The 14852-nt window shown below is 44.0% G+C and overlaps 1 protein-coding gene and 1 long non-coding RNA gene across 3 annotated transcripts; both read right to left on the bottom strand.

The window, feature by feature from the left end:
• Window positions 1-2678: 2678 nt before the first annotated feature.
• LOC106675295 (uncharacterized) lies at window positions 2679-4567 on the bottom strand. The gene is made up of 3 exons (XR_013095433.1): window positions 4282-4567; window positions 3855-4137; window positions 2679-3727 (listed from the first exon to the last, which is right to left on the bottom strand). It is a non-coding gene; the product is annotated as an uncharacterized LOC106675295 (long non-coding RNA).
• Window positions 4568-4851: 284 nt separating this feature from the next.
• Window positions 4852-12785, bottom strand: LOC101464171 (uncharacterized). Of its 2 annotated transcripts, none has more exons than XM_012922782.3 (2): window positions 12237-12375; window positions 4852-9184 (listed from the first exon to the last, which is right to left on the bottom strand). In XM_012922782.3, the coding sequence occupies exon 2, from the start codon at window positions 9167-9169 to the stop codon at window positions 7127-7129; it is 2043 nt and encodes a 680-aa protein (XP_012778236.1). In that variant the 5' UTR covers window positions 9170-9184; window positions 12237-12375; the 3' UTR covers window positions 4852-7126. The 2 variants fall into 2 exon arrangements, with proteins under 2 accessions (XP_012778236.1, XP_012778235.3); XM_012922781.3 differs by having other exon boundaries at window positions 4854-9234; window positions 12237-12785.
• Between the last annotated feature and the right edge of the window lie 2067 nt (window positions 12786-14852).

Genomic DNA, 14852 nt, shown 5'->3' with positions numbered 1-14852 from the left:
GCAGTAGGACTGGGAGTTGAGCTTGACTCCATCCTCAACCCGAAAAGGCCCCACAAGCTCATCTTTGATGATACCAGCCCAAACCAGTACTCCACCTCCACCTTGCTGGCGTCTGAGTCGGACTGGAGCTCTCTGCCCTTTACCAATCCAGCCACGGGCCCATCCATCTGGCCCATCAAGACTCACTCTCATTTCATCAGTCCATAAAACCTTAGAAAAACCAGTCTTGAGATATTTCTTGGCCCAGTCTTGACGTTTCAGCTTGTGTGTCTTGTTCAGTGGTGGTCGTCTTTCAGCCTTTCTTACCTTGGCCATGTCTCTGAGTATTGCACACCTTGTGCTTTTGGGCACTCCAGTGATGTTGCAGCTCTGAAATATGGCCAAACTGGTGGCAAGTGGCATCTTGGCAGCTGCACGCTTGACTTTTCTCAGTTCATGGGCAGTTATTTTGCGCCTTGGTTTTTCCACACGCTTCTTGCGACCCTGTTGACTATTTTGAATGAAACGCTTGATTGTTCGATGATCACGCTTCAGAAGCTTTGCAGTTTTGAGACTGCTGCATCCCTCTGCAAGATATCTCACTATTTTTGACTTTTCTGAGCCTGTCAAGTTCTTCTTTTGACCCATTTTGCCAAAGGAAAGGAAGTTGCCTAATAATTATGCACACCTGATATAGGGTGTTGATGTCATTAGACCACACCCCTTCTCATTACAGAGATGCACATCACCTAATATGCTATATTGGTAGTAGGCTTTCGAGCCTATACATCTTGGAGTAAGACAACATGCATGAAGAGGATGATGTGGACAAAATACTCATTTGCCTAATAATTCTGCACTCCCTGTATGACCCTCACGGTTTCCTGCTACACCCCTGTGCTGTTTTGAATTGGTGTGCTACCCCAATATTTTTAGTGGTCGCCATATGGCCATACATTGAAAAAATTCAGGAGGTGGCCCTGCACAGAGCTTGCTGAATGTAAGATGCTGGCAGTGGTTGGAGGAGCATGAAGTAGAAACATGTTTAATATGAACATCCAAACTTGGAACAGGAGACAGCAGACAGCAAGTCGAGAGGAGCACTCAATCACCGTTAACGGTTCTTTAGTGTCATAAACGAGTCAGAGTGGCTGGTAAAACTTGAGGGTAAATTTGATATGAGCAGCCATGTCTTGTGAAGCCATCTGCGGGAGGATCCAGTCGGTACACAAAGTTGTGCCAAGGCTCAGGTCTGACTCTGCTGTGAGGATGAACGAGGAGATCTGAAAACCAAACTGAGCATAAACAGATGAATGAATTCGAACAACTAACTCTTTTTCCAGGCTAAATGAAGATCTTCTAAATTAGTGACACACCATTTCCTCTCCAGCTTATGGGCTATCTGATTTGTTCAGCAGGTGATGGTTTTGTACCTCTGCAGACTATTTTATCATTTGTTTATTTTTAAGGGATTAGTGTTTTTTTTTAAACCCTGTAAATAGTGCCTGAAATAAAAGCCATTATTATTTATAGAAATTGTGGAAATTCTTTGTCTGCTGAGATATAATCACACAGAATTAATCTCACAGGGAACACTTGTCACAGGAAACTGATTACACCTCCACAACAACAAAGCCCACAATGCGGGAACAGTGTGACGTCTGGACGTTCGCATACTGTGTGCAGTCATTTCACTGCTTCTGTGCAAAACCAATCCTAAGCACATCAAGCACTCAAACGATAGCAGAAAATGCAAAAGGCACTAAAGCAAAAACTGCTTTAAAAGGTGAGACACTACAAAGAAAAATATGAGTGGCATCTGAAGAGCTTCTTTGACAGCCAGAGGAGTCCACATCTTTTTCACACAGAGCTGCTACCAGCCCAATGTTGTTTGTTAATGAAGTTTTTCAGCTGAAAGGTTTTGTGGAATCTTTTGTTCGTGGAGTCCAGAAAAAATGAAGTCAGATGCTGACCGTGGCTTGGAGCCGAAGACGGACACAGTTGAGTTATATAACGGCACAAAGCTTCTGGAATTATTGAAGAAGAGTCAGTTTGTGACTGAACGGTGTGGACAAGAGGATTTTTGCAGCCTTATGTCATATGGATTTGGAAAATATTTGTAATTCACAATTGCGTGATCTAAAGTCTGTGGTACACAATTTACTGCAAACTGCATGAAATCTAACGCAGAAAAAAATCTTCTTCTGCCTGTTGTGGTTGTGATAGCTGCTACTAGAAAAGTTTATGAGGGGGACATGTCTTGAGAACAAGTGCATAATTGGCTCAAAGCTGTGAGCTCGTTACCAAAACTCTGTCACAAACGTCTTCACTCAGTTTTCATGCTGTGTTAGAGGCAAATACACTTATTTCTGCTCCCCAGTAATACTGTATTTTACTGAAACAGGCAGAAATGAACTGAACTCTGAGGGGCACTTTTCTCTACTGAATCTGTAACAGATAAATGCAGAAAATCCATCTTTTAATGAATTGTGTCAATGTGTTAGATTATTGTCTGAATGTTGCAGTGTGCTATAAAAACAAAACAAAACTAAAAACATGGTGTGGCAAAGTAACATTAACTGTGACAGCTTGTGAGCTGACCGTAAATAATGTTTTTTTATACATTGTGGAGGCCAGCTGTTCACACAGATTTCAGGTTTATGGTGAAACAGTTTACAACATTTAATTTTTTTTACAGTTTTTCTCGATTGCTAAAACACATTTCTTGAAACTACGCCTCATATCCTCACAACAGTAAACACAAATCCATAACATCTCACTCAATTTCCCAAACATCCTATTTCCAGGTCAAAATGAAGCTCTACACCCAAAACTATTCACTCCTGCTGAAAAACCAAACTTTGCCCTCAGACATCAAACACAAGCCCTCAAAAACACACACACTACAACAGAGTTTTGCACACTGGTACAATTAATTCAAAACAATAGTTCCAAAACAAATAGGTTGCTTATGGTTCTCCCCTTCAAAACCCTTGTCACATGATAAACACAAAAGACGCAACCAATGTATGTACAGTAGCACATTGTCATTCATGTACTATACAGTACAACACACACCAGAAACATTATCCCACCTCAGCATCTTGTCTTTGGTCTGGGTCAGGCCAGAGAATCTCATCCACATCACAGGCTATATTGGCCCCAGCCAGGCAGCGGGGGTAAAATCCTGTTGCATGCCTGATCCACCCCTGGCATGCATCTACTGATATGTCTAGGCAGGCCTCTTCCATGGCCTGAAGGAGGTGAGCACGGACATAAGGTTCTCGGTCATACAGTTGCCGAAAATAACTCCTCTATCGGGTTTAGAAAGGGAGAGTATGCAGGCAGAAAGATATTAGAAAACCTTGGGTTATTGGTAAACCAGTCACGAACCAGAGCAGCGCGATGGAAGCTGACATTATCCCACACAACAACGTAGTGAGGCTGCTCTGGCTGTGCTGGGTTCCCTGTAGTCCAGCTGGAACATATGTTGTCTTAAACCATCAAGAAAAGCAAGGAGAAGCATAGTGTTATAGGGTCCTAGTACGCCATGGCGGTGGAGTACCCCTCGTTGGCTGATGGCTGCGCACATAGTGACATTCCCCCCACGCTGACCAGGGACATTTACAATAGCCCGATGGCCAATTATGTTCCTCCCCCTTTTCCTTCTTTTGGTCAGGTTAAAACCTGCCTCATCCACAAAGATTATTTCATGGGGAACAGGCCGTCCTTCAATCTCAAAGATTCTCTGCAAAACACATAACACAGTAGAGTCAATCGGTACCCTGAACCACAGTTCAAGAGTGCTGAAATGGCAGCATAAACTGCCATGCTGTGATGGTACACAATACTTTATACAGTATGAAAACTCATACCTGAACATATTCCACACGTTGGTTTTTCACTCTGTCAGAGTTTCGTTCGAAAGGGACTCGGTATGCCTGTTTCATCCGGAATTGATTCTTTCGGAGGATGCGGTCAATTGTGGAGAGGCTGATGGCATTTATGCCTCGAAAAAGATGATCATCCTCAATCACTCTCCTTTGAATCTCTTGCAGGCGGATTACATTATTTGCAATTACCATGTTTACAAGTTCCCTCTCTTGCTCCTCCGACAAAAGCCTTAACCTGCCTCCACCAGGTGGTCGTCTCTGTGTCCTACAAAAATAGAAGCACTCATTACTGTAACTGTCACACATTCATTTTACAGGCAAATAATGGAAACATACTGAAACTCAAGACACATAAGTTCAGTAACTTAAATGTTACTGTACAAAGCAGTCTTACTGCAAGTACACCTACCTGTTTTCCTCCCTGAAGGTTCTGATGATGGAGGCAACAGTGAAGCGACTCAAATTTGGTTGTACTCGTTGCCCAGCCTCCCTCATAGTCATCCCATGGACAAGGACATGGTCAACTAAAGTGGCTCGAATTTCATCCGAGACTGACTGTCTTCTTGCCCTTGCTCTTCCCCTTCCTTGTCGCCGTCGTTCTCCACCTCCACCTCCTTCACCACGTCCTCCTCCTCCTCCACCTCTCCCTCCTCCTCCACCACCTTCCTGTTGTCCTAGACCACCTCCTCCTCCTCTTCCACCACATCCTCCTCTTTCACCATGTCCTCTTCCTCCACCATGTCCTCCTCCTTCACCACGTCCTCCTCCTCCTCCACCTCCTCCTCCTCTTCCACCACGTCCTCCTCTTTCACCAAGTCCTCTTCCTCCACCACGTCCTCCTCCTTCACCACGTCCTCCTCCTCCTCCACCTCTCCCTCCTGCTCCACCACCTTCCTGTTGTCCTAGACCACCTCCTCCTCCTCTTCCACCACGTCCTCCTCTTTCACCATGTCCTCTTCCTCCACCACGTCCTCCTCCTCCACCACGTCCTCCTCCTTCACCACGTCCTCTTTCTCCACCACGTCCTCTTCCTTTGCATCTCTTTGGATCCATTGTTTCAAACCTGAATGAGCTGGCTTTGGCCCTTTTATCTATCCATCGCAGGTTCTGATTGGTGTGTGCTAAATTTTGACTCCTAGTGTTTCCACCTGGTTAATTGTGTGCTAATTGAGCTCAAGCTATGCTGACTTAAGTTAACATTATTGCATGCTAGTGCTTTCTAAATGACTACATGGTGTAAGCACTGTAAAATGTAGGGATTTGTGTGTAGAGTTTTGCAGTAACAGTTCACCAAATTTGAGTCATGTGTCAAAGCAGGGAATAGTGTTTATAGTTCAGGGAAATGGGTGAGCTTTTTGAACAATAGCATTACGGTTTTGAAATTTTAGTTTAGAGGCCTGGTTATAGTGTTTAAGCAATCGAGAAAAACTGTAACAACTAATTTAGAGACTAGTGTTCTGCTCTTGGTAGATTGCAGTTATTATTACTGAAGTGAATTGGCTCTGTCTTTGTAAATAAATTACAGCACATTATAAGTACATCATGCTGTGACTGAACACATCACAGTAATTTGTCTCAGTTATTCTGTCTGTTAGCCTATAAAATTTAATCCATCTTATTTTCTTATATTCACCTGCTGTGTTCTGCTCTGCTTGGAATTTCTATGACTGCAGTAAAATTGCATCACCCATCTCAGCTCCTCCCTCTTCACAAAGGATGCTCCAGTGTGGCCTTTGCTAAAGGAAACAATAAAGGAACTCCTTTCCTTAGTGTTTGGAAACTGGAACTGCTCTGATTATGGCTCCCACACAGATACACAGACAGGGTCATGTCTCTCAGTGAGGAAACTTCATCAGAAACATGGACTACTCAAACGCACTTTCACACAATGAACAGTAGCAGCCAGACTGGAGTCCACAGCTATATAAGAGCAGAAAGCTCTAAAGGTGAACAGAAGCAAAGAAATGTAAGTAAGCACTGAGACAAGAGCAGACTCCTTTCACTGGCTGCTGGCAGGGACGAGACACCTCATCAGCTCAGGTTAGAGCTGCAAAGCTGCAGATCTCCTCTCAGACTGAAATGAAGATCCTCATTCTGAAGGTCACCACCAGGTTTCTCATTGCTGATGTTCTACAGATACTATGATCAGACCGAAGGCAGGGTATCTGATATGGGTCCGTGTTTCTACAGTCATTGGTCCGTACCTGTGTTTCTCTGAGCTAAACTCAAATCACCAGCAGATTCTGGTCCAAGTCCCTGAGGAGCTCTGGAGACCCAGGATGAACCTGATATTTGGTGATGGTGGCAGTCATCCCCAAAAAACAGTAACTCCAGTGCAGTAAAAGTCGAGGTCAGGGGTACTTTTACAGCAGTAACTGAGTGAGTATTAACAGAAAAGCACTGGACAAGTTTTAATGATGTTGTTTTACTTCCTTTTGTTGGTCTTCAAATTTCCAATTTAAAAAAAAAACAGACACGAGAAAGCGTTTCTGGTTTACTCGTGTTTGCAGTTTTTAACGGACAGTAAAACCATTTGTCATGTACACACTCATTCTGCTGCTCTTCTCTGAGGTCACTACATTACATCAATCAAAGTAGTCAGACTGAGCCATGAAAACAACAAAACATGGCAGCAGTTTGATATAAAAGTTTTAAATTCACCCCACTGCTACAATAATGAACAGCACTGGCTACTGTTAATGTAATAACTGAAGAACTTTGTACTCAGTAGCTTCATTAGGAGGAAAACTGGAAAATGAAATTAAAAAATATAATTTTTTTTATGAACTAAATTTTTATTTTTCATTTAAATTGTGCACCTTTAAATTTCTGTAGTTTTTAATTTTCTTATGAGAACATTTTATCAAACCAAATTATTTATTTCTGAATGTTTAAATGTTTTGGGAAGAGTAAAATGCTGGAAAAAAACAGAAATGTGTCCTGTGGTCTCAAACATGTTTTGAGCTCATTAGCTAAAAACTCTTAATGAAAGTAGTTGACTCATTCACCCCAGGATTATTTTTAGCACATTACCAGGAACCCAGGATTCAGTGGAACTCAGAATAAACAATCCTGGGTTAAAGAACTGGATCCTTTCAGGGCCCTCTGTTTTTGAAGCCCTGCAGGAGCTTTTTTTTTTTTATTGCAAACACCAAAAAACATACATATTCAGGAAGATTTTATTTGGTCTTGTGAAAATATTTTCTGTCTCCGATCAGTTAGTAAAACCAGTACAAACTGGTCTGGACTGGTCTCTACAGCTGCAGCAGCTGTGGCTGCAAAGTGTCCTGCTCCGTGATTGGGTCGTCACTGGCGTCTGCGTGGACCTTCATGTGCACGTCCCGGGAGCGCTTTTCCTGGTAGCTCTTGCCGCAGAGCCGGCAGCTGTATGGCTTCTCCCCACTGTGCGTCAGCAGGTGCTTTTTCAGGTCATTCTTGGTGACGAAGGCCTTCCAGCACAGGTGGCAGCTAAACGCGCATTCCTTCCTGTGGAAGCGGAGGTGTGTCTCCAGGTAACCTTTGGTGCTGAAGCTCTTAGTGCACAGGCTGCAGCTGAATGGCTTCTCACCTGTGTGTGTCAGCTTGTGGGCATTCAGCCCTCCCACCTGCCTGAAGGCTTTCCCGCAGATGCAGCACTGGAAGGGTTTCTCGCCTGTGTGGATCCTCCTGTGAACCTCGAGGACGTGGATGGAGGCGAGGCTCTTCCCACATGTCTCGCAAGAGATGCGGTTGGATGGTTTGTCTCTGGTGTGGTTCCTGATGTGCAAGGTGAGAGCGCCGTTATCGATGAACGTCTTGCCACAGAACTCGCAGATATATGGTCGCTCCCCACTGTGGATTCTCTTGTGGCGCCGCAGAGCACCAGACCGCGGAAAGGACTTCCCGCAGACACTGCAGTGGTACGGTTTGATGCCGGTGTGACTCCTCATGTGAGTCTCAATGTTCTGGTAGGTTTTCCCGCATACGTGACAGATTTTGCCGGTGTCTCTGTGACTCTGCAGATGCTCTGTGAGCGTTTTTGATGGCGGCATACTTTCACCGCAGACCCCACAGACAGACTCTGCCGAGTGATTTTTGGCATGTTTTCTCAAACTTACTTTACTGTGAAAAGACTCACCGCAAACTTTACAGCGTGGCGGCATTCTGGCATTCTCTATGTCAGATGTCCTGGTGTGAGAGTGCGCCGGTGACTCGCCATCTTGACCCTCTAATGAGTGACTCTTTCTGTGAGTTTTCAAAGCGCTGCTCTCTATGAAGGTCTTGCCACAGCAGTTGCAAACATGCGGGCGCTCACCACTGTGGATCTTATTGTGGCGCCTAAGCGCACCTGGCCGGGGGAAGTGTTTGCCACAGACCAAGCAGTGGTACGGTTTGAGGCCTGTGTGGCTCCTCATGTGTGTCTCCATGTTCTGGAAAGTCTTTCCGCAGACACCACAGGTCCCACCAGTCTCTCTGTGTGACTGCAAATGTGTTAGAAGAACATCTGGCGAGTCGAGCTGCTGTCCGCAGATGCCACACATGCTCTTTGACTCCCTGCAGTGCATTTGGGCATGTTTCCTAAGGAAGCCTTGACTGTGGAACGAATCACCACAGACTCTGCAGTAGAGCACTGCTGACTTCAGATCTGGCATTGGTCCCTCGCGCTTTGGCTTCAGTGAGTCCGGCTGACTGTCCTCACTCCCGCTGTCTTTCTCATTTTGGTCTCCACCGTGCTCGTGGATCTTCAGGTGCTCTTGGAGAAGTTCACTCTGAGCAAAGCTGAGTCCACAGATGGGGCAAGGGTCAGTGCTTCTTCTGCTGTGAATCTTTTTGTGGCGCCTCAATGCTCCGGATCGGGGAAAGCTCTTCTGGCAGAGGACGCAGCTGAAAGGTTTAACTCCAGTGTGGCTCCTCATGTGTGTCTCCATGTTCTGAAACATTTTCCCACAGACCCTGCAGGTCCCGCCTCCACCACTCATGGTTTCCATGTGAGATCTCAGATGGTCTGACAAACTGTCTGATGACTCAAAGCGCTGCTTGCAGACCCCGCAGAGATGCTCGGGGGAGTCTGAGTGCAATTTCACATGTTTCAACAGATTCCCTCGATGGCGGAAAATCTTTCCACAGAGGACACAAGGCTGATTTGTCGGGCGCGCCAACAATGCTGTCCGCTGTCTCTGCCCACTGGACTTCCTGTCTGTGGTTCTCCTATCTGTCCCTTTAATGCAGAGTGAGTTTTGGCTGCCTCTCCAATGGTCATCACTTTTAGCTGCACAGGTGATGTCTGAGGAGGCAGGGCTGGGCAGAGGTGAAGGCATGTGGATGGAGTTTGCCTGTGGGCAGAGACTTTCATTAGCAGCAACCTTACAAAGAGCAGATGTGTCTGAAAGAAAAAAAAAAGAAAAAACCGTCAACAGTTCATAAAAGCAATTGCGGCATGAAAGACACAGAAAGTAACAGTGAAACAACATGAAATACAGATGTTCAGTGTTTCCACTAGCACCTGAATGCAGCACACATCTGTAGCTCCATTCATAATTTATTTATATAGCACTTTAAAAACAACACATAGCCGATCAAAGTGCTGCACAGCAGAAATATTTTTAGATTTTTATTTTTAGATGCATTTTTTGGAGCCATCCATGACTTCAAATCGCTAAGACAAACAAGCAGGAGTCCAATTGAGGAGATATCAGAGTGATTGAAAGGTAGATAAAGCTGGCAAACGTCAGCATATAGATGAAATTAAATATCGTGTTTTCTGAAAAATCATACCCAGTGGCAGGAGAAACAATGAAAACAGTACTGCCCTGCGGTACCCCCCATTGTAAAGGGGCCACAGATGATGAAGCAGAACCCAACTTAAAACAAAAGTTCCTGTTAGAAAGATATGATTTTATCCACAAAAGTGCCAAGCCGGAAATTCCCACACAGTGTTGTAGTCCAGAGAATAAGGTTGGGCGATATGTAAAAATTTTCCAACCGACAATCGTCAGTCCAATAACCGACGATAGACGATATATTCATGGATGCACAGACTTTTCGATGGGCAGAGTGATGTAACAATGCACGGACTGATTTGCCCGTTTACAACACAGAAGAAGTCCAAACATGGACGAACTAATTGCCAACTTGCACACTGCAGGAGTAGGCGCAGATAGAAATGGACTGTTACCTCACCGAGGAGGTCGTAGACAGAGAAGACGATCCACTGGTTTGGTGGAAAATTCATGAAAAACATTTCCTATTGATGTCACACATGGCACGGAAATATCTGTGTATACCAGCCACAAGCACACCTTCAGAACGCATCATAATATTGTTAACCACCTGCGCACACTACTAAAACCGGATAAAGTAAAAATGCTTGTTTTCCTGTCAAAGAATTTATAAGTTTTGTTTGGAGGGAATATTTTACCTTCTTTTCTTCTTTGTTTCAGCATTAATATAGCTACTTTTTTGGATTATTCATTCATTTATTTATTTATTTGAGATGCGCCGAATCGCACAAAAGACTAAACTTTACATTGGGGATTTTTTTTTATGTTCGCTGGAAGAGACATTTTGATTTTTAACTTATCTGTTGTTTGGTCGAGTGTGTAAGACAGATAAACACTGGAACGGCCTGTAAACACAGTTATAATGGAAAAAAAGAGGCCAGTTTCTCTTTGTTTCCTTCCCGACCATTGTGTTTTTTTAATTAAATAAAATGCTTTTCTTTCCTGAACATAGGCTACTGCGGTTCTTTCTTTCTGTTATGAGTTTGAATAAATGAATCGCTGCTGCATTTGGGTGCACTCTGAGGAGGGTGCATTTGTTCGCAGTTAAAGGAGGGTGCTGTTAAAACAGCGCTATTATTTATTTCTGTTGACTGCCTGTTAGCTTTAACAGACACTATTAGCAAACTTACTCATGGACAAATAAATAAATAAATGGCCCTTGTAAAAACTTTCGACAATAGGCTGCCCTGTTGTCAGTAGTCTATATATTTGTCCAATCGCCCAACCTTACCAGAGATCAGCACAATCATGATCCATCGTGTCAAATGCAGCAGTCAGATTCAACTAAACAAGCAATGCATATTTACCACAGTCGATCGCCAACAAAATGTCATCACAGAAAGCAGATATTAGTTTTTTTGTCTCATATTAAACACATCTGTTTAAACTGCAGCACGTGTTAACAGGCCAATCACAGCTCTCACTGGCTCTCTCTAATTTTCATGTTGCTGTTGCTGAACAAAGCGAAATTCATACTAGTACTACAGTGTGCCAGGACCACAGAAGTTAAAGACAGTAACGAAAAAGGTGGATGAGGTGAAGTGAAAGCCTTAAATTTATGAGAAAAGAAAAATTATTATTATTATTTAGCAGATAGACTTATGGTATCAGTTTGAAAGTTCTAGGTGACCTTGTTCTCAGGTTATCACATTTACAAACTTGGGTGTTCATGCTGCCCGCCACCTGAATGATTTTCACATCATGTTATGCACATGTGCTAAAGACTTGTCCACCATATAGGACACATAGCAACCAACAGTTGCTGTGCAATTGACAGTGTTTACACGCAAATCCATCACTTCCATTCAAACTATGAAGCAGCAATGTTTTAGCAAACAAAGAAATCACAGGGAAGTAACCAGCAACCTTTCACATCCTGTGGTTGCTAGACGGTCTCAGACCAGTCTGTAGATCTGTGAGATTGAGACGTTTTTATCCTGATCCTAACCACGTGTCAGGTTAACCTGACGTGGTTATTGACTACCTGTCTATAAGACCTCAGAAGAAGCCTATGTAAAACAACGTGGTTTTTGTACATTTGCGCCATGGCATTTCTAAGACTTGGTTATTAGCCAATGAGAAAATAGTTTCAGTCAGACTTGCCTCTCCATTTCACATATGGTTTCTTGAGTACAGAGACCTGATCTGAAGGCTTGAGAGCAGGTTGTGCCAAACCAGCAGCCGCCATCATGGTACCTACTGTCTCTGCTCTGCAGTGTGCCTGTATAAAGCTATGATGTTCCTCTGAGTATGTGCAGTAGGAGAATAGCCAGCAAGGAAAAAAAGCTTTCAAACTTTGTTTTGTTTTGTTTTAATAAAGTTGGTGTTTTAAAGTAGCTGCCCAGTGGCATTACAAGGATTGGTTCCTGAGCAGTCAGACTTTGAGGTTTTCTACGAGATATGACTCTTTCAAACAGTGTCTTTGTTTGTCTCTCTGCCATGTGTGAGGCTGATAAGCCGCCCTTTTCCTTTTACTCTCCGGTGCTGTTCCTGAACTACAGTAATGCTCTTGTGATGTCACCTCTTCCCGATCAATATCGATTTCTGATTGAACAGCTCCGGTCCTGTTTGCCCGGAGAGCCACGGCAGCAGACACGGAGCTCACCTGTCCGGTTCAGCAGGACCACCGGGCTCAGCAGCGCCTCCAGCCGCCGCAGCTGTCGTCGGGACTCCTCCACCTCCCGCTCCAGCAGCCCGACGATCTGCTGCGCTGCCGCTTCGAGCCGCTCGGCGAGCAGCGACCGCAGCAGACGGCCGGGTCCTCTGGGGGACCCAGAACCGCCGCTCTGCGTCTCCAACGCGCCCAGAACCTCCTCCGCAACCCGTGCCAGCAGCTCTGACACAGACTCCGCCAAAGCCCGGTGTCTGCAGCAGCTTGGCGGGGATTCTGTCAGAGACATCCCGGTTCAGAGCTCTGCGGCCACAGGAAGGTAAACAGCCCGAAAACCCGCTATGCTCAGTATCGACGAGCCAGAGCACGACCCTGCTGGAGTGGAGGACGCATCGCTTCCCGAGAGAGACCGTAGCGCAGGAACTATTTTTTGTGGAAAAAGTGTGCTAGTGTTTTTATATTAAGGCGGATAAATGTACCAGCTGAGCTGCTTTAAGTGTGAACCCTGTGTTTAACTGTCTAGACCTCTGCTGCCAATCAGAATTTGGGTAAAAGTACCAAAGCAAGAAACAAACGCACAGGAAATGAGAAGTTAGATCCGAAATATCAGCCTGTATTTGGTTTCTTATACTTGTTTTTCTACTATATCTGTTGTATTTATTTTTCTGTTTTCTTTCCGATTTGTTTAAAAATAAAATTTTATACACACACACACACACACACACACACACACACACCAGTTTAGAGGTATAGAAAAATGAATTTTCAGCTGTGGTGACTTGTTTCCTCTTCTGGTTATAAAATCTGCAGCTCATCATCAAAACCACTTCTTTACGTGAAGGTCCGTTTTGTGTGTTAAACGTGAACAGAAAGCATAATCAAGTCTTCCTTTCCTGTCACAATGATGGATTTAAAGCCAAACCAAAGAGGAAAACTTTATCCCTGCGGGGGGATAACTCAGGTTATGAGGTCAGAGTAATAGTAACAGTAATGTGATTACTCTGAGACACTCACAGTTATGTTCTCGCATTAATATGTTCCTCAGAACAGAAGATGAAGGTCGTCTGAGTGAAGGAAGCAACTGTACAGACAGGAAGTACTCTGAGCTAGTATTTTGGAAACTCCAATATTTAAACCACACTAAAGAACAGAGATCAGGATGTCACGTGCTATCATCATTGTGTGGTGGACCACTGGAGGGCTCCACTCACACCCAGTTCTCAGGAAGTGTTGTTGCTGTGTTTTGGAGGGAAAAGTATTCAGTTGTGTGGTGATGAGTTATAAACGAGGAGTGTTAATCAAGAGCTCTCGTGTCGTCTGTGTTTACCTCCACAATTGGAATAATTTCATCTTTAAATACTCTGAGGCCATCACCTTGGTTGAAACATTAACACACCACACATCAGCTCACTCTCAGTCTCAGACACACACACATACACACAGAGCTTGATGTGAAACAGCATCTGTGTTTAAACAGATGCACACAGACTCAGCGTGACACTTAGTTTCAGCTTTGAGCTGCATGTTTTTCAGTCTCTCTCCTTTTTATCAGACTGAAGAGTCAAGCGTCACCTGCTCACAGAGAGAAGCTGCACATGCTCTCTCTCAGTGGCCTGTAAACAGTTTGCTGACCGAGGCCAGGCCTCCTCTTTGCGAACCTCAACCAGAACCAATCCACAGAAGAAAGGTCAGCACTGTACACTGACTCTTCACACACATTTATTTGACAATAAAAGTCTTGAAACTTATTAAATCCTTCTGATTACTCATCACTCCAACATAAAAAAATATATATTTTTTTTTAAATCAGCTAAAAAAAAAAACTTGAAGCCACAAAGACTGTGGATCAGTTTGAACAAACTCAGGCCACCTGTGGTGTTCTTCAAACATCATGTTTTTCCTTCTTCAAATGACTTCAGAGCGACAGCACTGGGTTCCCTTCAGACTCTCCTGACCTGCTGGAGGCATGAACGTGCTGCAAAGATTTTACTGATGCAACAGAGTCAATGTCAAATGTCAAATCAATGTTACCACATCAGTGCTCTGCTCAGCTCCACAGGTAACTGAAAGGAAACGGCACTGTTTACATACTCCCTGTTCTCTTTTTTAAATCACAACCTTTAAAAATAGAAACCATCAATATCATACGCATAAATGGATCTTTTCAGCTTTCAGTTTCACATATCCCTAAATTTCATTTACAGGACTTTTTGGAAATAAGGTTGTATAAAAACATACAAAATTTAAAATGCTCAGTTCTCTCCAAAGTTAAAGCAGATTGTCGCGAGTTTAGGGCAATGGTTAAATATTGAAGGTTAAACCAAAAATCATAACTAGAATTGATCCCACTCCGGGCTGTGGGGCTGGAGCCTATCCCAGCTGCCACAGGGTGAGAAGAAGGGCACACCTGAACAGGTAACCAGGCTGACGCAAGGCTAACGCAGAGAGACAGACAACCTTCACACTCATGTCAGCGGACTCTCCACCAGCTGCTGAAGCAAAAACCAATTGTGGCACCTTGAGGGAAAATACATGTCACTTAAAGGAGGAGGAGTGCTCAGAGCTGAGAAGATTCAAATGGAAGATATCTGACATTTTATTTGAATCAAC

This window comes from Maylandia zebra, linkage group LG22, assembly GCF_041146795.1.
Source record: "Maylandia zebra isolate NMK-2024a linkage group LG22, Mzebra_GT3a, whole genome shotgun sequence".
Taxonomy (NCBI): Eukaryota; Metazoa; Chordata; class Actinopteri; order Cichliformes; family Cichlidae; genus Maylandia; species Maylandia zebra.
The sequence above is the reverse complement of the archived record's forward strand: the minus strand, read 5'-3'. Positions and strand labels throughout refer to the sequence as shown.

Bases quoted from the DNA above. Each gene is read 5' to 3' on its own strand.
- LOC101464171 (XM_012922781.3), bottom strand. From the start codon at position 12,531: ATGTCTCTGACAGAATCCCCGCCAAGCTGCTGCAGACACCGGGCTTTG. The intron at 9,235-12,236 runs GTGAGCTCCGTG...TTTTTCTTTCAG, and splicing joins GGTCCTGCTGAACCGGACAG to ACACATCTGCTCTTTGTAAG.